The 21,176-nt window shown below is 36.7% G+C and overlaps 1 protein-coding gene across 4 annotated transcripts in view; it reads left to right on the top strand.

Annotated features, from left to right (window-relative positions):
- Positions 1-18,367, top strand: part of LOC109541401 — a 44,865-nt gene extending 26,498 nt beyond the window's left edge. For 3 of the 4 annotated variants that reach the window (XM_048670273.1, XM_048670272.1, XM_048670270.1), the window contains 6 exons: positions 1,792-1,942; positions 2,094-2,298; positions 6,736-6,870; positions 6,933-7,114; positions 7,796-7,983; positions 16,587-18,367. In XM_048670273.1, the coding sequence (XP_048526230.1) occupies positions 1,792-1,942; positions 2,094-2,298; positions 6,736-6,870; positions 6,933-7,114; positions 7,796-7,983; positions 16,587-17,294 (1,569 nt within the window). In that variant the 3' untranslated portion in view covers positions 17,295-18,367. The remainder of the gene's footprint in view (positions 1-1,791; positions 1,943-2,093; positions 2,299-6,735; positions 6,871-6,932; positions 7,115-7,795; positions 7,984-16,586) is intronic. The other variant, XM_019910264.2, reaches the window with a different exon arrangement.
- The last annotated feature ends 2,809 nt before the right edge of the window (positions 18,368-21,176 follow it).

Raw genomic sequence — 21,176 nt, 5'->3', positions numbered from 1 at the left:
GCAGCACCTTGGAAACCTTTGAAATATATGTAATATGTAGAGTGAATAATGTATGTAGTAGTCTTCAAAGAAATGAACACCGGAAAATATTGTGTTATAATTTAAATACGAAAAATGTATGAGACCATGCACCATGTTGGCGTCCGCCAGCAATCAATATGTAAATAATTCTAGTAATGCGAAAGCTTACCGTTCAGAACAAATATCACAGCACTGATAGGCACACAACAAGGTCTAAAACTAATGTTTTAATAAATTATTGGTCGTAAAAAGCAAAAAACTTGTGCAAGAAATAATGCCTTTTCCTGATGCCGAAAATGACGCCTCGCGAAAAATGCAAATCAGCATCTTTGAAATCAGCATCCACGAGTAAGTTGCCTTGTAAGCAGGGCCTAGGTGGCGCTGACGACAATCAAAATCTTGGTCTGACCTTGACTATTTGAGTGAGGCCCCCATGATCGATAGAAGTGACAAGAACTGCCGTATACGTAGACGCTTGTCCAAGCTGGTGAAGTGCCGTTTGGTACGCATACACAACACGCATACTTCCGCGGATGGTCAACGCAAAGAGAGTTATTTTTCTCAATTTATACAATTAAAGAAAAATTGGGATATGTATGTTTTTGTATTGCACAAAGACACGGATTTTAAATGCCAAATACTTTTTAATTTGTAATTTACCGAACGAGGAACCGAACTCAACATGATTAATAAAAATTAGTAGTGATAAATAAGCTTGGAATTGTTCAATGCCGTATTATTGGGTCTCCGTTACTTCTTATTTACCTAAATGACCTTCCTACTTATATGCAGGGTTCAGAGTGCAGCATAGTAAACTATCGAAACACCAATCTCTTAGTTGCCAATAAATAGCTTCATGAGCTTCATTTAAGGGTAACAAATTCTTCTCAGTTGCGAAATTGTAATTTGACAGTAACGAATTAATTTTAAATGTTTTACATTTCGAACCTTGATTAAATATTTGAATTAAAACACTATACGCCCCCGATGCTTTTCAAACTTTGAATCCTGAATGACATGGAATAATACTTTTGGGTAGTATGAAAAACATGGAATACATTTCACTACAATTTAAAAGCGAGTCTTTAGCGTAAATTATAAACTAAGTTTTAATGAAAGCGGCAGATCCTAGTTTGCAGAAAATGGATATTAACTGTCTTCGGTAAATACGTACTTAGTTTGTTAAAAATGTTTGATGTTTCTGAACAAGAACCAACATTTTTGGCGAGAATTTAAGAACTGCTAATATACATCTTCCGTGTAAAGTTGCCCAAAAATAACCAGCTAATGTAAAATATATACAGAATTTCAGAAATTTTAAATTAAAGGTTAAAGAGATCTTAATGAAACTAGAACCGTATACTTTACCTGATTTGTTATTGAATTTTTGGACACTAAAAAATTTTCATTTGATTTTTTAAAATCTTATTTGTAACAGTTTTTGATAGTTTTTATCCATTTTTACGCCTTTGATTTAGCTGTAAGTAATGTATGTTTACATGTTTGTACTTTCTAAAACAAATACTAACCATAGAAAGGAAAGCATAGTTTTGCTTATAGTCTGATCATGCGCAATTATACTTGGTAATATACCTGGAATGATTTTTAACAAAATCCTTAATTTCCAACAGAGCCCAATCACTTTATTGCACATGCAAAGAAAGTCATAGTAATTTGGTGCTTATGTGGTGTCATGTTTTATTTAATAACATCTTGTTCAGTATTACATAAGACATTTTACGACTTAATTATTAAGGAATTTTTTTTTAGAATCGAAAAAAACAAGGCTACGTCGAGCGAGTAGCGCAGTTGCAACGGGCCTTGTATTCTCTTCAAGTGGCAAGTGACCGACGGGAGGACACTGAACGAAAATTACGATTACAACTCGAAATCGAGTTGCAGAGAACAAAAGTAGTCCGAGGTAAATAATGTCCGATGGTCCGATGTTAATGTTTTATTGCAAACTCACATGTATGAGAAAAAAATGGAAATAAGTTTTCGAAAATTATCACTTGGTCGTCTGGCATCAAGAAACGCGATTATTAATTCAAACTTACGTTCAATTTGCTTAGGTTCCATTTTCTTAGGTGAACGTAAAAGCGGTTGGGATTCACCCAATGGGTCTGGAAGCGAATCAGCTTCAGAACTGAAACGACAACTAAGAGAAAAGGATGAAAATATTATGAGACTGGAAGGTGAATGCGCTAAATGGGAACAGAGATATTTGGAGGAAAATGCTTTGAGGCAGGCAGCTATTGACGCTGCCAGCATTCCAAAGTAAGTAAAATTTGAAATTTGCTTTGTTTGGTACTATTTTGGTTATGTTTGATTTTTTAATTTATTTTTAATATATTACTCCTTTTTCTTTTTGTGCCTTGTGCTTAGCCGTACGTTGGCGAGTGTATGTATTCTTCAATATGTAGAGTGCCGTGTTTTCGGCTCTTCGAAATGTGGTGGCTGCGCCGCTGATCATACACCAGTCCTGAATGTTTCATAGTCAGGAGTGTTTCTTTCTTCGTTGGCATCGACGCCCCTCTATTCTTCTTTTGTGGAATTAGTTTTAAAATGTAATTTTTGCTTCCTCTAAGGATATGGCCGAATTATAAAAATGTTCTTTCTTTAACGAAGTTAAGTAGTTCTCATTCGCAAGCTGCAGTTCTTAAATGTTTTCATTCGTGGCATGTGCGGTCCATGGCACGCCCAAGAGTCTCGTTCGTTGATCATGGTGCCCAGATATTTAAGTCGTGATCATCATCAGCCTATACTGACCACTGCTGGACAAAAGTCACTCTCATATTTTTGCCATTATTTCAGGTTTTCAGGTCCTGGGCCATCATCATCCAATTTTCAGCGAGTCTCTTTATGTTGTCACTCTATCGGGCTGGTGGGCGTCCTCTATTTTTATATAATTCCACTCTTGGTCTCCATCGTAATATTTTTTGTCCGTCGACCATCGGTTACTCTGGCCACATGAGCCGCGCAGTTCCACTTCATGCGCAGAATGATCTCGACAGCATCTCTTACTCCTGTGTTGTGTTGGATGGTTCTATTTGGGATTCTATCTTGGAAGGTTATTCCCAGCACTGATCTCTCGATCTTACGTTGCATGATTTGCATTTTTTGAATGTTGTTCTTGGCCATTGTTAATGTAGCCGGATGTAAAAACCGGGAGAACGCATTTGTTAATTTTTTTTTACCTTCCTTTTTAGACACCTTGGGAGACTGGATCGGAAAACTGTTCTTAATTTTCCATAAGCTGCCACCTAAAACCTATTCTATCCTTTATTTTATGTGTTTGATTGTCTTCCAATACTTATCTCGTATCCCAGATATTTGTATAGACCTACTTGTTCTATGTTATTGTTGTTAATTTTGATGGAATCACTCAAGATGAGATTAATCATATACTGGGTTTTTGAAATATTTAATTTTAGCCCCATCCTTTCTGCCGCTATATTCATTCCTATGTTGTCCCAGTTGATTTTGTTTAACATGCTCTGTAACAAGCTGACGAACGGTTTAAGGGAGAGCACATCGCCCTGCCTCAGTCCTATCTCGATTTTACATTTATTTGTATATTGTTCGTTGGATAATTTTACATTTGCTGTCTTGTATATATATCTAATAGGTGTAGAGTATTGATGGTCTATACGGCATTCGACAAGTGCTTCTAATAGTTTCTGTTGGTCTATTGTGTCGAATACCATCTTAAAATCTAGGAAAATCAGCATTAGGGTCTTATTGTATTCTATGCACTTTTCGATAAGAGCTTTTAATGTGAGAAGGTGGTCGTTTGTTCCATATTTTGTTCTTAATCCTGTTTGCTCTTTTGAAAGAAAGAACTCGAGTTTGTTTGTTAAACGTGTGGTTAAAATCTTCGTGTACAATTTGTAGATGTGACTTAAAAGCTGATCGGTCTATAATTTTCAAGATCTGTGTTATCTSCTTTTTTATGTAAAAWAATAATTTGTGTGTTTTCCCATTGAGATGGTGTTATGTTACACCTTCGAGTAGACATTTATTAAATACGATCTTCAGGGTTTTAATAATGCTTTGTCCATTATATTTTATTCTTTCCATTACTAGACCGTCTTCGTCTAGTGCTTTATTATTTTTCATGCTCTTCTTAGTTAATAGTACTGTGGATGATCCCAATGGGTCTGGCAAGTAGGCCTTAAAGGCCCTTTTCACTATTCCATTAAGGGCGCTTGGTACCTGTATGTTACTTAGCCCTATGTGAGGTTCGCCAGTTATTGGGCTCTCAGAAGATCCGGAACGAGCACCCGCGAACCCCGCGTGGGCCGGAATCTACAACAGGTTTACCTGTTTCTGTTCTGCCACTTTATTCAGGACATCCCAGCACTCCTGTATCAGTCTCCTGCCCATCCTAACACTGAGAAGGCCGCCTGGCTGTCAGAGTAGATCTCAATATCTCCTTCTAGTCCCTCTATGACCTCCTTGTCTGTGGCAACCTCGAGGATTGCATATAGTTCCGCCCGAATGGCTGTCGTCCACCCTCCCAACGAAATGGATTCTCCCCGATTGGTGTCTTGCCGGTACACTCCCGCCCCGGACAATCCTATACTGGGCGCCCTTGAGCCGTCGGGGTACCAACATTGCACCCCCTCTCGGGCAGTCACCGTCCTAGAAGTCCAACTTTCTTTTGCTGGGATTTCCACCTCAAACTTCTTTTCTAACCTAAGTCCGCTGTCAGGTGGGGCCACCTTTGCAACTGGGATTGGAATATCCCGACGCATGGCAACCCCTATTATTTTGTGTCCCTGACTCTTGGAGTCGCATTCCATCCTCTTTAACGCCGCGGCGGCCTCCCTACGTATCCGCAGGGGTAATTCTGGGAGACTTAGGAGGATATTCAATGCTATAATATGGTGTCGTCCTCATTGCTCCTGTCATCGCTAAACAGGCCTGTCTTTGCAGACCCGCCAGTTTCCGGGATACGAAAGCCTTCTCCACCACCGTTCACCAGACCGCGGGGCCGTAACAGATCCTCGGTTCCATGGCGGCAGTGTACAACGACTTCATAACGTGTGGTTTCAGGCCCCAGTTTCTTCCCAGTGCTTGGTTCAGATGCCACATAGTGACGGTAGCCTTCTGTATAAGTTTCTCTACGTGGGGGTTCCACGTGAGTTTACTGTCTAGGGTCACGCCCAAGTACTTGACCTCTCCGCGGGGGTAAGAAGCTTTCCGTACAGCGTTGGGGCCCTATAGTCCCTTAATTGTCTTCTCCGTGTAAAGAGCACGGTCTCCGTTTTACTGGGATTAACTGATAATCCAGCATCAGTGCACCATCTCTCTATTGTCCTACACGCAACCTGCATTCTCTCGCAGACAACGCCCAGGAACTTGTCCTTAACGAGAACTAGGCAGTCGTCCGCATAGGCCTGCGTGTAGAAGCCACCCTGGTCTAGCCGCCGTAGGAGCCCGTCCATAACCCGGCACGGCTGGCGGGACAAAAGGCAGCCGCCCTGTGGCCAGTCCGCTCGCCTCCGGGCAGGCACTGGCCGTGAGGCTCACTATCGCACTCCAGACCCAGTTTGTTATTGAGTCGGGAGCTCCTTTTCATTTGAGAGCATTGCAGAGGTTGCTTGTTGTTCTGCCCTTATCAAAAGCACCCTCTACATCGAAGAAGGGGGCTAGTGTCACTTCCTTATCTTGTAATCCCTGTTCAGCTTTTTGCACCAGAGCGTGGACAGCCGTGTCTGTGGACCTTCCTTTCCTGTATGGGTGCTGGTTACTGTCCAGCGGAGTCCTCATTAGGACTTCCTCTGTCAGATACCTGTCTATCATTTTTTCCCACGTATTCCTCTTTAAATCTGCGATGATTTCTGGTTCACCTGTCTCAGAAATGTATTCCGATCCTTGGTTGAGCACTTAAGGGATATTGGGCTTTAACTCGTTGTTTGGTGTTGAATATAGTTGTGTGTAAAAAGTTTCGATAGTCGTTATTATGTCTCTTTTGTTCGTCATTATGTCCCCATTTTGGATTTTATGTATGTCCTTCTTCCACATCACATTTGTCTATCTGAGAACTTTCAAGCTTCTGTTTTCTTCTGTTATGTATTCAATGTTTTATGTGTTTTTTTCTCTTTTATGTTTCCTCATTTCTTTGGTAATTTATTTGTTGATATTTCTGCACTCTGCAATAGTTTTATCTGTCATTTATCTTCTCTGTTTCATTAGTGTCTTTGTTCTTTGATTTAGTTTTCGCTCCTTGTTTTGACTTTGGCAATTATTTCCAATTGCTGCATTCACACTCGCTGTAATATTTACGTACATTTTGTCCACCTGTCAGGTGATCGTTTATCTTTAGAGCGTTATTCAGTTGTGCTTCGTACTCATTTAGGTTTTTGGGAGTGTTCCATTTCTTATAATTTTTATTTAAGATCATGTTCGTTCTTTCCTTCCTTATATTTATTTTCTGTCTTGCTCTTACGATTCGATGATCGCTTCCTGTCGAGAATCTATTTAGTCCTTCTACGTTAGGTACTGACAATATCCCTACTGTTCGTTGTGCATACGAAGTCTATGGCATTTTTAGTTTTACCGTCTGTGCTTATCCATGTCCATGTTATCATATGGCTGTTTCGGCTTCATCCATTTTACTTCCAATCTTGGCATTGAAGTATGATCTTAAGACAAGTTTAGTTTATTGTAGATAATTAACATTCTCACTAAATTATGCTGAATTTGCAGAGACGCTAAGATTGCCGCTTTGGAGAAAACTAGCCAAGAAACAGAAAAAATAATTGCTGAAGCAAGAAATGAAAAAATTAGACACATGGATGAAGTTCATGCTGCACAGAAGAAAGTTGCCGATTTAGAATCTAGGTAATGAGTTGGAGATAATAAACTAATTTGAACGATTTTTAATATATTTTTTTGCTTCTTAGATTGAAAGATTTGGAATCTAAGTTAGCAGAAAAAGATGCAATGATCAGAGTGCTTCAAAAGCATACATACGATAAAGATGTTTCGATGTTGGGACGGTCGCCTCATCATACTCCTCATTCTAGTTTAGGCGGTACTGATATCGATCTTGGCCTCGGAGCGACTGTTTCCCGAGAAGAATTAGGTATGAACATTAGATTCTCACTACATTTTCTAAAATTTTGGTCACCATACAGTGTGGAACTGGCATAGGACGAAATTAAGTGACATTATAAAGTGCAAATATTTCAGGGTACATACGCACTAAGCGGGTACCCGTGATGCGGCCTGCCTCAATAATCCTTTCGAAAATGGAGGTTGACGAAGTCGTAACCAGTTATTACATCTATAAACGTTATATAAGAAAGAAAAATAGGTAGTACTAGGAACATTCTTTTTTGCGAACCCGAGAAGAAACCAAGCAGTTTGCAATATTTTCGAGTGTTACCCACGCCTATCATAAGGTTTTGATTTGAGCCAAAGAATGGATCAATACTCTTTTGATCATATGCTTACGGGACACCCTGTTTATTGGGTTTAACGAATATTTTTCTACGATCAATCTGTAATAAGTACTTTTTAGAAGTTCGACGTTAATAATTCTATTCCACAAAGCAAGTGAGAGAATTGGTTCACTAAAAATCTTGCATTTTCTAGCTAATTCTAAATTTTTGTTGTGTTTTAAAAGTAAGTCCTTAAGTTTCGAGCGCACTAAGAAGCAAAGTGATTCATTCTGGTATTTGATTTTAAGTTTTTATAGTATTATTTTAATTCAATAATTCTTTATTTAAATACTGCAATTTACAATCAGCATTTGTTTTTTTAGTCAGCAGCGTTTTGACTAATTCGACAGCCTACGGTTCGGGCAATTCGTACACTGGTAGCGATACCTCGTACCATATGGCGACATACAGTCAATACGATACAAACAAAAATTTCGATGCCACCAAGAAACAGTTGGACAATCAGCTGAAAGAAATTGACAGTCAGTTGGACACTCAGCTCCTAAGCAAGGTAGGAGAGACAGAGACTTTTTACTGAGTATGGAGTGTCTTAGAAATTTAAGATTTGATATTTGGAATTATGTGCTTTGAAGAAAGTAGAAATATTGTGGTTCTTGAAGACCTTTAGTAGCACTCTTTCGAATAGAAAGCAGTTATTTATATGAGTCGTCATTTATCGAAAAACAGCATATTTTTGTATTAGAAGAAGTTTCACTTTTGTGCTGAAGCTGAAAGAAGTAAGGCTTCAACAATAGCTGAAACACAAAAAGTGGCTTCGCTTTCATAGACGTTTAGAGAAAAACTAAAAATCATTGATATCTGGAGTGCATAATTTCAAATACACAAAAGCCTCGCTTTAAACAATTCAATTTATATTTGGTACCAAAGATATTTCAGTTCATTATAGTATAATATATCTATTATATTTAAGAGTGAGCAATCCATTTGTCTTTTCAGCACATTTTATAGTGGGTGCGCAAGTTTTATTGTTATAACACTTCTTTTGTAGCAATCTACTTTTCAGGATTTGCAATGCTCATTTTTATGATGAAATAACTTTTAGCTAAACTAAATTTTAGCAATTATCAGCTATTCTGTTTTTTCTTAAATGTACTTTATCGCATTATATGTAGTCAAATTTTGATCATAATCTTCAACTTTTTTGTAAAGAAATTCAGAACTAGTACTTCTATTGGATTCCAAAATAGTTTCAATACGTTGCACATAATATAAAAGTTATTTTAGATATCAATTACCTCGAATATATTTTTATTTAACAATCATGTCATTAATAGCAGTTGTCCATTCAAATCATATTCAAAATCAAATTTATTTTTTATTACCTGTAATTGACCAAAGCAATTAGATTAACTTAACAAGTAGAAGTTATTCCCAAGCTTTTTTTAAAGTAATCTCGAATAATCGCAAATCTATACTTCTATTATGGAGTATGTGCGGTCTGCGACGGTAAACTTTATGTCTTTGTATAATTATATTACCACTAAAGGCGTGTTTTTTTTAAATAAAACTTGTCAATGATTGTGTATGAGAAAGACACTTGGTGAAGTATGATTTAAGGTAAACTTGTTCGCGTGTGTCTTGTTTGAGTGTGAAGTTTTGCGAGTTTTATACACATGAATAGTCAGACCTCAGATAATGTCTACGTTACAGATGTTCATTTTAACAATTCAACATTTTCACTGGACTGTCACATTTTTTGTTTTTTTATGCCGACGCTTAATTGTTTTACTTAACAGATTTGATGTTTAGCAAAAATTGTACATTTTTCACTAACATTTTGTTTTGCATGTACTTTGTCTTTTAGCATGATCAAATAAATTATTTTTAATTTTTGCGTTTTTCAAATTTATTTGTTTTTTCCTGTGCTGTCACGTTCCATTCCCTCTTAAATAACACCATTGTAAAAGCACTTAGCTTTTTAAATTTTATGTATTTATGATTTTAAAGCAGGTGCCGTAAGTCTAAATAGAATATTTTAAGGCTAAGGTATATGACTGGCTGGCTAAGGTGTTTTTAGGGGTATAGGACTTTAAACTGAAATAAACCTAATAAAAATCATCTTAAGCTCATGGTACTGGCTTTATTGAAGGCAATTGTATGTCATTAAAGCTTAAACATGATTTGGGGCATATGGGCGCTGCGGCTTGCTCGAATGAAAAGCAGCACGGAGGAAGCCCAATTGTCGACTACTTTGATTCTACCAAATCACGAAATGTCTCAATAATTGCTTCCGGATTTGGGAATTGTGTTGCTTCAAATTCGACAATTTATTTCGAAAATCGTTGTTCAGTTTGCTAAACTTACCGTGCGCTACGTTCATTGTACGGTCGACGTAATCGTTTTTGGCTCAATAAACGCGGCGTGAATAAACAAAACTTTCTCATTTGGAACAACGAAAATCCTGAAGATATATGTTATCTTGTATTGTTGTGTTATATTATATTAATACGTCATTACATCCAGACGAACTCACTGTTTGGCGTGCTTTATGGTCTGGTGGAATTTTGGAAGTCGTCGTAAATTGGATTTCCAGATAGCTCTTCATTCGAGCCAGTCGCGGCGTCCATATCCCCCCAATTTTGTTTAAGCTATAATGACATACAATTGCCTTCAATAAAGCCAGTACCATGACCCTAACATGATTTTTATTAGTTTTATTTCAATTTAAAGTTATATACCTTTAAAAAACACTATTTACATTAATATATATTATATGGCTTTGTAAAGTAACCGCATGACCCGAAGTGAAGACTTTAGTGAACAGCCACAAAGTTTAATTATTTTATGTTTTATGGATAAAAGGTCTGTTTCGCCGATGGGCATGACGTCACTTTAAAAGTAGGAGTTTCAAATCAGCTAAATTTGATCTATGTTGAAAGTGTGGATGGCTAACCGCAGATATACAGGGTGACCCACGAATATGGACTGATATCCGTAATTGAAAAAAGTAGTTACAATAGTTGCGAAAACTTCAGCTCTTGATAAAGTGGCTGGGTGGACATTTGAAATATTTTTTAAGTCTATTGTAAGTGGCTTATATTAAATGGAACTAGATTATATATGTTTCTTCTTCTTCTTTCATCCAATTAAGCACAATGTCTGTTCTGCATCGCAACTCGCTTTATGGAGGTAGATTGTCACTCCAACATTTTCGTGGTGTTCCTGTGCTTCATCTCCCCGAAGGTGATTTATCTCTGGCAATCTTCACTATTCGTTCATCTTCGTCATGCGTGTGATATGGCCATTCCATGCATTTTTCTACTCAGCACCCAGTTGTTTATATTCTCGATCTGGCATGCTTGTCTTATATCCGCGCTTATTTCCTTGTCCCGCAGTGGTTTTCCAGCTATTCTGCGAACTATCTTCATATCTGTTGTTTCCATGATTTGCATTGTTTTGGATGTTTCAGGTCTTGTGTCTGCCGCATACGTCAATATGGGTCTAATAGCAGTTTTGTAAATATATAATTTTGTGTCGTTGATTAGTGCAGCCGTTCTTGTTGCTTTGATAGCTGGTGCTCTTACTTCTGGTTCTACGTAGCCGAAGCTTCAAATTTTCGAATTTCATCTCTTGATGTACTGTCTTGTCATCGACCACTAATTTACATCTCAGAGGTGTTTTAGATGTGGTTATACATTTCGTCTTAGATATTGATATTGTCGTCTCGAGCGTTATTGCAATTGTGTTAAATGTACAAATAAACCTCTGCAGATCATGGATATCCTCTTTTCCTGCAAACTTGTCCTTTTATTTTGTCTATAATAAGATTGAATAGTAATGGGCTCAATGAGTCTTCTTGGCGTATTCCCCTCTCTGCAATTATTAGTTCTGTGAGTTCGTTGTCTATCTGCCTGTATTCGGTTATTTCGGTAAATATCTTCAATCATTCTAATGCTATTACTCTGTCATAGGGAAGATGCACTATATCTTCCAAACATATCGGGTCGAACGCCTTCTATCTGTAAAACGGAGAATGCTGGTTTTTTATACTTTGTAGACTTTTCGGTTATCTGTCTAATAACAAGCACTGCTTCATGACGTAATCTAAACCCTTATTATTCATCACATAATGCAATTCGTTCGTTTATTACATTCGTTATCCCTTTAGTGACTAGGTTTAGAGAGGACGGCAGTAAATTTATTCATCTGTAGTTCGCAGGCTCATTTTTATCGCCCTTCTTATAAAGCAGAATTGTCGTACTTGTTCTCCATTTATCGGGTTTTTTATGTTCAAATATTTGTTGCGTCAAATATATCAGTTCACGAACCAATCTTTTGCCACCATACTTGAGAGGTTTGTTAGTGGCGTCGTCTTGACCCGTAATTTTTCCTATTTTTGAGCTGATTTAATGCTTTGCTTATGACTCATTTATTGTAATTGAGTTTTCAATTGCGATACTGAGCGGGGCTTGTGGCGTGGCTACTGCCATACCCTTATAAAGATCTTTTAAATAGCCACTCACAGTCAAACGCTGCAGTATGGTTTTGTTGGATGCGACGAAATAAGTTGTCATTCGGCCATGATTTGAGTAGTTGGACCAAATCGGTTTGATTCGATATATCGTATAACGAATCATACAATATGTTGCAGTACCTCAATGTGAGATTTGATTTTTTTTATGTATTGTCATCTAAGAATCTGTTGTGCGATTTCCAGACTGCATAAAATATTTTAAAATTAATTTTGCAAATGACTGACATTAATTTTGCAAATGACCCCTTTAAGATAGTACTTGGAGCTGTATGAAGAAAAAGGAAGTCTTTTTTAAGTAACAAAATAAAAAATCCAGTATATAATGATAAAGCTGCTAGAAAGAAATGAATTTATATGTTGGTTGCCAAGTTTCAGGATTTAAAAGGAGATGCAAATGAAGATTTTGAATAAAAGATGAGAAACAATTTTAGAATATCGTGTAAAACGGAATTAAAATTAGTAAAGAAATTAAATTTAGTAAAAAACGCGAGCACGTCTTGTGTTGGGCTAGAAGAAATATATCTTCTATGTCTGGTCTTGCCAAGAATCAGTTTTTGCACCATTAATCTACGTTTTGTATATTTTTTTGCAATTTTCGAATGTAAACAATTGTTCTTATAAACTTTTATTTTACAACAGCAAAAATATTTGATGCGTAACTGACTTGAGTCTAATTTGCATGCAGTCATGCGCGCTACTTTTATACTAAACAAATGCTAGATCGGCAATATTCTTATAAATATACATTACCCATCAAATTAGCAGCAAACGTCTATTTTCATCCGATATATTTATCGTGTAAAGGCAAGACTTCGATTACAGAATCTTTATGTGTGTCTATGTGTACTGTCTTACTTACTGCAAAATTGTACGTCGGCGTTGGACAGTGAATGGCGGCCTTAATAGAAAATCATGAACATTTTTATTATATATATTTAAAAGTGGTATATTTTCTCTATTAAAAAATCCTTATCTCCTGCAAAATTAAACGCTAACTTTAGTACAGCAATATAAATAAAAAAATAAACATAAATAATTATTTTTGAAGCAACGTATTTTTCTTACATTCAGAATAAGTTTGACGATAATCATTCACAACTTGTAAACTGTAACTTTTGACTTTCTTCATTTATTATAATATTATTATGCTCTTGCATTAACTTTATTCCCCTTTCTGCGACATCGTTAACAACTAGTAAGTTTTAAAAAATATTTAACCCTTTTTAATAATTTTCTCGGATGTCCCATGTGTCAAGTGGGATACTTAAGAAATCAGTTGATATTTGAAATGTTCTGAAAAGGTTGAATGTTTCAGATGATACAAAATTACAGATTCCTAAAAGCTTGGTGGGCTCTACCATTTTCAGGCTTGGCACATTCGTATCAAAAAATGTAAGACCAACATTTTCAGGAGAGAGATGCCACAGGTATCCTCCGAATGTATTAATTGCTACTTGAGAAATAAAATAATCCGGATATTTACTAATTCTCTTGAAAAACTAAAGATCTTGAAAAGGAGCTTCTATTGCCTCACGAATCTAAAGTTTCAAATACCGCAGTTGCTTGTTCTTTTCCTATTCCAGTTCTTAGTTTTGGTACGCAAAGTAATTGAGTCCACACTGTACACAATAGTAGTAGCCTGTTCAGTTTTTCGTTTCTAGCTAAACTTGGTAATAATTTTCCATCCCAATGCACGACGAGGAAACTTCTACTTCGCTTATACTGCTATTACTAGGAAAATCTAATTCTAAAATTTCTACAAATAGAACTGTTTAAGAAATTGTTATCTAAAAAATATAAACAATGTAGTTACCCAAAGCTTCCATTTCCACCTAAGATCTTTTTTGCGCTCTTCCAATTGAAGACATTTTTCATTTGATTTTTTCTCTTTATCTGCCAACTTTGAATCAATCCCAATCATACATCCAGGTCGTAGAATTAAAAATGTTTTATCTTCTTGATTTTGTATGATTTCTATCGCATCATTGTCAGGAAGGAAAAAGGTCGTCTAGTGCTTTAAGGAAAGTATCAACCTGTTTTCTTTGAGTCTCCGATTTAGGTTCAGCTAACTTTTGTAAATCCTTCCATTTTTTATACAATATTTGCAATGTTAGTTATGCAGTATTGTTCATCCCTTATAGGAATTCTAGCTTTTTGCCAATATACAGCCAACTCCTTAATTGCTAACTTTGCAATATCACGTAAGTTTAACTTGATATGAAGTTAAAAACAGTACAGAGAACTTGTCGGCAAGGTGGTAAATTACTTCCCACTATCTGATTTGTCACATTCCCGATTAAAACGATTTTATCAGACTGTAAAGGCTATTACGACCCGTCAAATCACATTTAGAAATGTTTTTCGGGCTTTGAAGCCGTGGTCCATGGGAATTTCTTCCTGACGTTTCGTCCACAACTGCGAAGAAGAATTTGCGAACCATCTGAGTTAGAAAGAGAATGGAAATACCTAGAAAGGGCCGTTGGTTGGAATGGATACAGCAAGAACGAGTTTAATAGAGCAACACGACCAAGAAACAGTGGAGGTCGTCCGGAGAAAACAGATACGCATAATGAGCGTAAGGGTTGGGCTTACCTCCCATACATTCCTGGAGTTACGGACAGGATCGGCAGGATACTGGCGAAACACAAAGTCAAAACAGTTTTTAAACCAACTCGAACAATCCAACATTTTGAAATCGGCCAAGGGCAAACGGGATTCTTTATCAGCACCAGGAGTCTACAGAGTTCCATACAGTTGTGGCAGAGCATATATCAGCACCACAAAACGTAGTGTAAACACTAGGATCACTGAGCATAAAAAAAGTTGCAGATTAGGACAAACAGAAAAATTAGCAGTAGCGCAGCACGCACTGCTAGACGGCCATCAACTACGTTTCGATAAGTAGACATTTTGCACCAATCTCAACGGTATTACCCGAGACTAACCAGAGAGGCCATTGAGATCTTTAAACATGACAACAATGTTAATAGGAAAGGAGAGGTAACGGCCTTTAATCCAAATTGGAAACGCATTCTGCGACAAACAGCGTGTGCACCAAAACACTCACGCATGAGTTCACACGGCCGGGCCGCATAAATACGACAGGGGATCCAGTAGTTGAACCGTGGATACAGAGTACCTGCTGGACCACATCCGGAACCTAACGTCAGGGTTTCTGGATAGGATCCGGCATAGCAAGAATCCCACTGTCAGAGTTTCTTGCACCAAGAAGTTCAACTGTGACCGCAGACCTCTCCCTGCGGACACAGTCTAAGAAGCAGACGTGGACCACAAGCGATGACCAGTTCCTGCACCACAACGAAGACCATGGGCTAGATTTAAGTTAGCTTAGGAAGCATTGGAGGATGTGTTAATGTTTAGGTTTAGGTTAGAATAAGCTAGATTAAGTCTTATGATGTCATTTTAAACAACAAGATGTTAGCATTAAGGATCCTTAGAATAACTAGCAGTAAGAATTATGTAAAACTTATCTGAAATAAATATGTTCAAACGTAGTAGTTGAACCAGTCTAAGTCGGAAAGCACGGAGATCACTTCGCCCACTGCCTCATCGCCTTTGATAATGTCCACCGCAGTTGTGGACGAAACGTCCGGAAGAAATTCCCATGGACCACGGCTTCAAAGCCCGAAAAACATTTCTAAATGTAACAAGATTTCATCGCCAATGCGTAAACAAATTATGGATAGCGTCATAATTTAAGAATATTAATTAATACCGCTCTCACAAATAGTAATAGTCACAATTTATTATTTATGGCACATGAATAAGTAAATCAACAACACTTAATACTAACGAGACACTCCCGACAACCAACAAAGACAGACTTGTGTTAATTCGTTTTACGCGTGGGTCACGTGTCATCAACATGAAGCATAAATTAAATACTAATAATAAGCTCAGTGGTAAGTGGTCGTGAATGAGCGTCTATACCCATAATAACTAGAATTTTCAACTGAAAACGCTTTTGAAGTACCAGTAAACATCAAAAAAAGGTTTTAAAAAAGTTGCGGAATGCTTTTTTTACGTAATAGATCATATATAAATGGTCGAACTAAAAAAACTATTAAAAAAATGTAGGATGCATATTAATGCATGCTGGAAGGGTTGAAATGCGCAACAATTATTTTTTTGGTAGTTAAAATAATGTTTTAATGTTGCAGGTGCACTTCGTATAACTGCTTAATTAAATTATATTTAAATTCAATGTTTGTCCTTTGAAAACATTCTTCTTAGATGCGATTTCAGCGCAAATTACAAAAGATTAGGAAAACGTCAAAAAGCATGTAAATTGTTTTAAACCTATACATTTTAAGTAAATGATGAAGTTCATGCTACATTTAATGTTTCAATCCAATTTGACAAAAAATTATTTACTATTTTAATATTAATATTGCTTGTTATAATTTGCCCAGTGCTTTTCTTTACCTCATATAGGCATTCGTAATGTAATGAGTTTTCATTTCAAAATTGGCAAACTTGCAATATCAAGCTCTATCCTCTGTATCCTGCATGTCAGTCCACGTTTCCTCATGATTGGCGTGCTACTAACCTTTCCAGATCCTAGAGCACCGACAAAACTTGTTTCTCCCTCTTTACAGCGCGGCCTCTGCTGTTTTCCAGGACTCCCTAATCCAATCTCTACACAGAGAAAAGGCAAATTACCCAAGCCACTACTGGCGAGTGTGACAGCAGCCAATGAAAGACAACCTTTTGACGGTGGAAATTCAACGTTCTTCACATCGTCCAGCCGCCACGAAAGTGGAGAAATGCTATTACTGGAGAAGCAAGGACGTACATCTCAACAACAACGAATGACTGAACCCAGTGGCATGAATAACGGTCAAGAAAGTTCGAATATTTGCCCGTCGCCCAGTTCATTACCTCGCCCACCGCGTTCTTCACATCGCTCCGGCCTGCCGCGAAGAATCGGAGACTACAACAGGTTGGAAAATACAGAACCTGCGCGCAAAAACTCAAATGGTGGCGACTCTCTTTCGTCAAACGCCAGTTCAAGGCGCCCTTCTCCCGCTCGCTCTTTAATTCAGCCCCCAAGGAAGCTTGGAGAATACGGTAGGCTAAGCGAGAGTGGTGGAAGTTCTGCCAGTCTTCGAAAATATTCTACTAGAGTGAGAAGTGGAAGTACTGGGGAAAGAGACTCGGCGTCAACGCTTAGCGAGAATTCAGCTAGTTCTCTACCAACTCCTTCTAAAGTACGTATGTACGGAGGTGGTTTGAGGCGAGGTAATTCTCTGGGACGCGAGGCCAAAAGCTCAGCTGACCCTAGCAAGTATAGGATTCAGTTCTGAGGCTTCTCTATAATGATCAATTTGTAAACTTGGAGATGTAAATATGGACCTTACTTCGCTGTCGTCGACGCTGCCAAAAACGGTTATTTTTTATACGCTCGTTCTCTCTAAATGTATCGTTTTACATTATAGGTAGTCAAGTTTTCATCTCCAAGATATTTTCCGATGGTGCGAACTTATTTACATGATATGTATGCCCGAAAAATCGAAATTAAGACTATTCTGTGCCTTCTAGATATTTAACTTGAACCTGCCAAAATGTTGATTTCGAAAATTCTCTACAACTATTAGCTGAAAGTAATGTTTTAATTTGCTGTTTTTATGATGCATTATATACTCTCGCTTGACTGTAAAGATTGCCATTTTGTTTCATAACACCACGTTTAGTCAATTATCATTTGTTTGTCATTTTTTTATTTTGCTGGCAAACCAGTTTTTATGTATGACATGACATAAATACATGACCGGTACATTTGACCCGTTCTGTTAGGTCGCGTACCGAACTTTAAAAATCCTGGGTTTCTTTTATTGTCTTCTAATGAATGAAACTACAAATCCAATTCAACTTGTTTTAAATTCGCGAATGTATATGTTGTTGTTTTCCCATTTTAATATGTTGATTTTTGCACGATTTTTTGCCGCACAGGGACCATCAATTTTGCTTCTATTCTAGGTCGAAATTTATTTATAGTGCATTTGTTTGTGTGAGAGATTGATCTCTAATATTTAAATACCAAAAAAAATGTGCCTCTAAATAGGATCTTTTACATCGAAAATATATTGTATTTTGATGTCACTTATCACGAATGAATTTCTGCACTTTTCAGTAATGCCATGTTTAGCATTTGATATAAATACTTTAGATTAGAAACCTGAAGATTTGAAATTACATATTTATTGTTTATTTAAATACTAAAAACTTGTTTATTTTATTATTCGTTCCAAGCGGCCGAATTTCCTTATCGTCATCTGCTAAAATTCCTTTATAAACTATCGTTAGTTCAGTGTCTGTAGAAAGGAGTTTCTGAGCTTAAAATATAACGTTTTAACTAAATTTACCTTAGTTGGCAAAAGTTCAATTTGGTTTTATTTTTGCCTAAAAGAATTTTTTAATAGCTGATGTATTGTTCAATTATTCGGCTATGGGGTTTTTCTCCGGTTGAACGCCTGAGATATCATTTTTGAGCAACATTTCTTACTATCCAGTATGTTTTCCTTTAGAAAAAATCAGTAAGAATTATAGAATACATAGTAAGAGATGTAGAAGGAATTAAAAAATTTACTTTTATTTCAAAACTCAATAAACACCACGTTCTAAATACTATGAATAAACCCCAGATTACATAATAAGGGAATACATAATTATCCGAAAAGTGAGGTTTACCGGAGTAGATCTATGATTATTATGAATTGAGAGAACAACCCGTATTTGGCTAGCAGGGGGAATTACCATATAACTTACATTTTCCTATAGGCCAGGAGGCTTACAGATTGGCATGACTACCCTGATGTATTAGAATGGCTCGCTAATGGTATACCTATTAAAATCATCGAGGCGCGCCAGCTTCAGAAGGTGTGCTATTTGCATAAAAAACAAAAACGTGGAGAAAATGCGAAAACCGCGTTTTTTATCAGAAACAATCGCATATACAGGATGTCCCACCACCCACAAAATTGGACAGTGTGCGAAGGTCATTGGGGGCAAGCGGTCTAAAATATTTTGAAAATGGCTACACTTCCGGTTATACCGGAAGTAGGTATCAACTTGCTTATTTTAAATGGAACACGAACATATTATTACATTTTTGAATTCTACTCCAAATTCTAAATATATTTCATATACAATATCCTGTAGCCAAGTCTAACCGTTTTTGATATATTTGGAATTTTATGTGAAAAATGACAGTTGCAGCCACTCGAATAATTATTAATTTTTCCTATAAGGGAATTTGTCATACTTAATTTGAGTCGCATTTAATTATTGTTGAAAAGGACTTACTTTAATGGAATTTCGAAAACCTTTTTAAAACTATTAATACAAAGTGTTAAAAATGTAAGTTTTAAAATACAGTTGAGAAAACCGCCCAAAATCAATTTTTCCAAATGGAAACCACCATTTTTCATAATTTTGTCATATTTAGTATTAAAAATAAGTGTAAGTTTGTGTAACGATATCTATTCCAAAAGTGATGGCTATTTTGCAGCCCCTTCTTTTAAATCCTGTCACTCTTAGTTGTCATGAGGAACGTGGCCATTTTTAATGCAATCAAATGCCAAAGGAATGCTGACATCTGTCAGTTACCTTTTGGAAATAAGTATTAATCATGCCAGGGCGCTTCAATTATACAAACGACGATTACACTGGTCTGCAAAAAAAATGTTTTCCTCCTCATTGTTTTCACGCATGATTACATCATATTTGGTGCTCTAAACACGGAATTTAATATGAAAATAAATATAACACATAGATTTTAAATATAATGTCCATTTAATAAAAATAAACGATTTTATCAAAGCAACAGAATTACAAAAAAAGTGAAAAAAGGCTTCGGTCTAAGTTACAGCGAAAAATGTTATTTTTACAGTCACAAGTGCTAGAAATGTCAGTATAGTTTTCTCAGTATGGTATAATTCAAATTATTTTGTAATTTTTTTCTTTTCATCGTTTCATTCGATTCGATTCGATCCACTTCAGTCATTTTCATGATTTTGAGGTTCACTCCAAAACATTGGCTTCGTAAACGGTATAGATTTGTGACTTCCTTTAAGCAAACCTCTCAACGTTCTGGAACAACTGTTACAGCAAATTTTTGGCAACCAACTTTTATCCCTCTGATCAATAGAAAATCCAAAATAAWGCTGATAASMTTTTTTAACAAGATCTGTGATAGCATTTYGCTGTGTTTTTAGAGTAAACTTACCACAAATGTAGCAAAACCAGTCTGTAGAACTCGTAAAGTGCGCGGCGTTTTATAACCTAAAATGTTATTTTTTGTTGAAACGGGTGATTGGAATTGAAACTGATCAAATGGTCCGTCTGAGTGGGTTTACTAAAAATGTCATAAGCTATTATAATAATAATAAGTTAAGATGCTGGTTGTCAATAGATACCTGCAGATCCAAAAAACTTAATTTATTTTCCACTTGAATTTCAATCGTGAACTGTGTGGTATTGTTGATATTATTAAGAAAATTAAAAAAATAATGGGAACAATATCGTCCACATAGATATGTTCAGATGAACCCACTTCTTGTTGAACAAATAATATACAGGGGGGGCCCTCCAGACTCCTCATTGCTTGCAGCAAAATCCGAAATATTATTTGGTATCACGTAGATCACCAGAACCAGAATTTAAATTTTTTGAGGATTGTACAGGGTGTGAACAAGGCACTGATCAACGTTTTCATTTTTTATGCCCTGTATTTTCTTGCAGATTTGGATTCTACGGATAAAAAAGGTAGATTCTATATTAGTTTCTTCCTGTACCTATAAATTGCAGTTTAAAATATTTAAGTTAATTCGCAAATATTGGCGAGAAAGTAATAAGTAAGTAATAACAATTACTGACCAACTATTTTGAGGAGCATTACACCATCCAAAAATCGCCATAGAACAAGGGAGCCATATAGGGCCAGCAATGAACAATGCTAAATTTGTTATACCTATTTGAAGTTATAACTGTTTTTCACATTTAGGAATGTTTTCCGGGCTTTGAAGCCGTGGTCTATGGGAATTTCTTTCTGACGTTTTGTCCACAACTGCGGTGGACATTATCAAAGGCGATGAGGCAGTGGGAGAAGTGATCTCCCATGCTTTCCGACTAAGACTGGTTCAACTGCTGGATTCCCCGTCGTATTTATGCAGCCCAGCCGTGTGTGC

The sequence above is a fragment of the Dendroctonus ponderosae genome, unplaced genomic scaffold (assembly GCF_020466585.1).
Source record: "Dendroctonus ponderosae isolate FM_Combo_2020 unplaced genomic scaffold, Dpon_F_20191213v2 Dpon_F_20191213_1, whole genome shotgun sequence".
Taxonomy (NCBI): domain Eukaryota; kingdom Metazoa; phylum Arthropoda; class Insecta; order Coleoptera; family Curculionidae; genus Dendroctonus; species Dendroctonus ponderosae.
The sequence above is the reverse complement of the archived record's forward strand: the minus strand, read 5'-3'. Positions and strand labels throughout refer to the sequence as shown.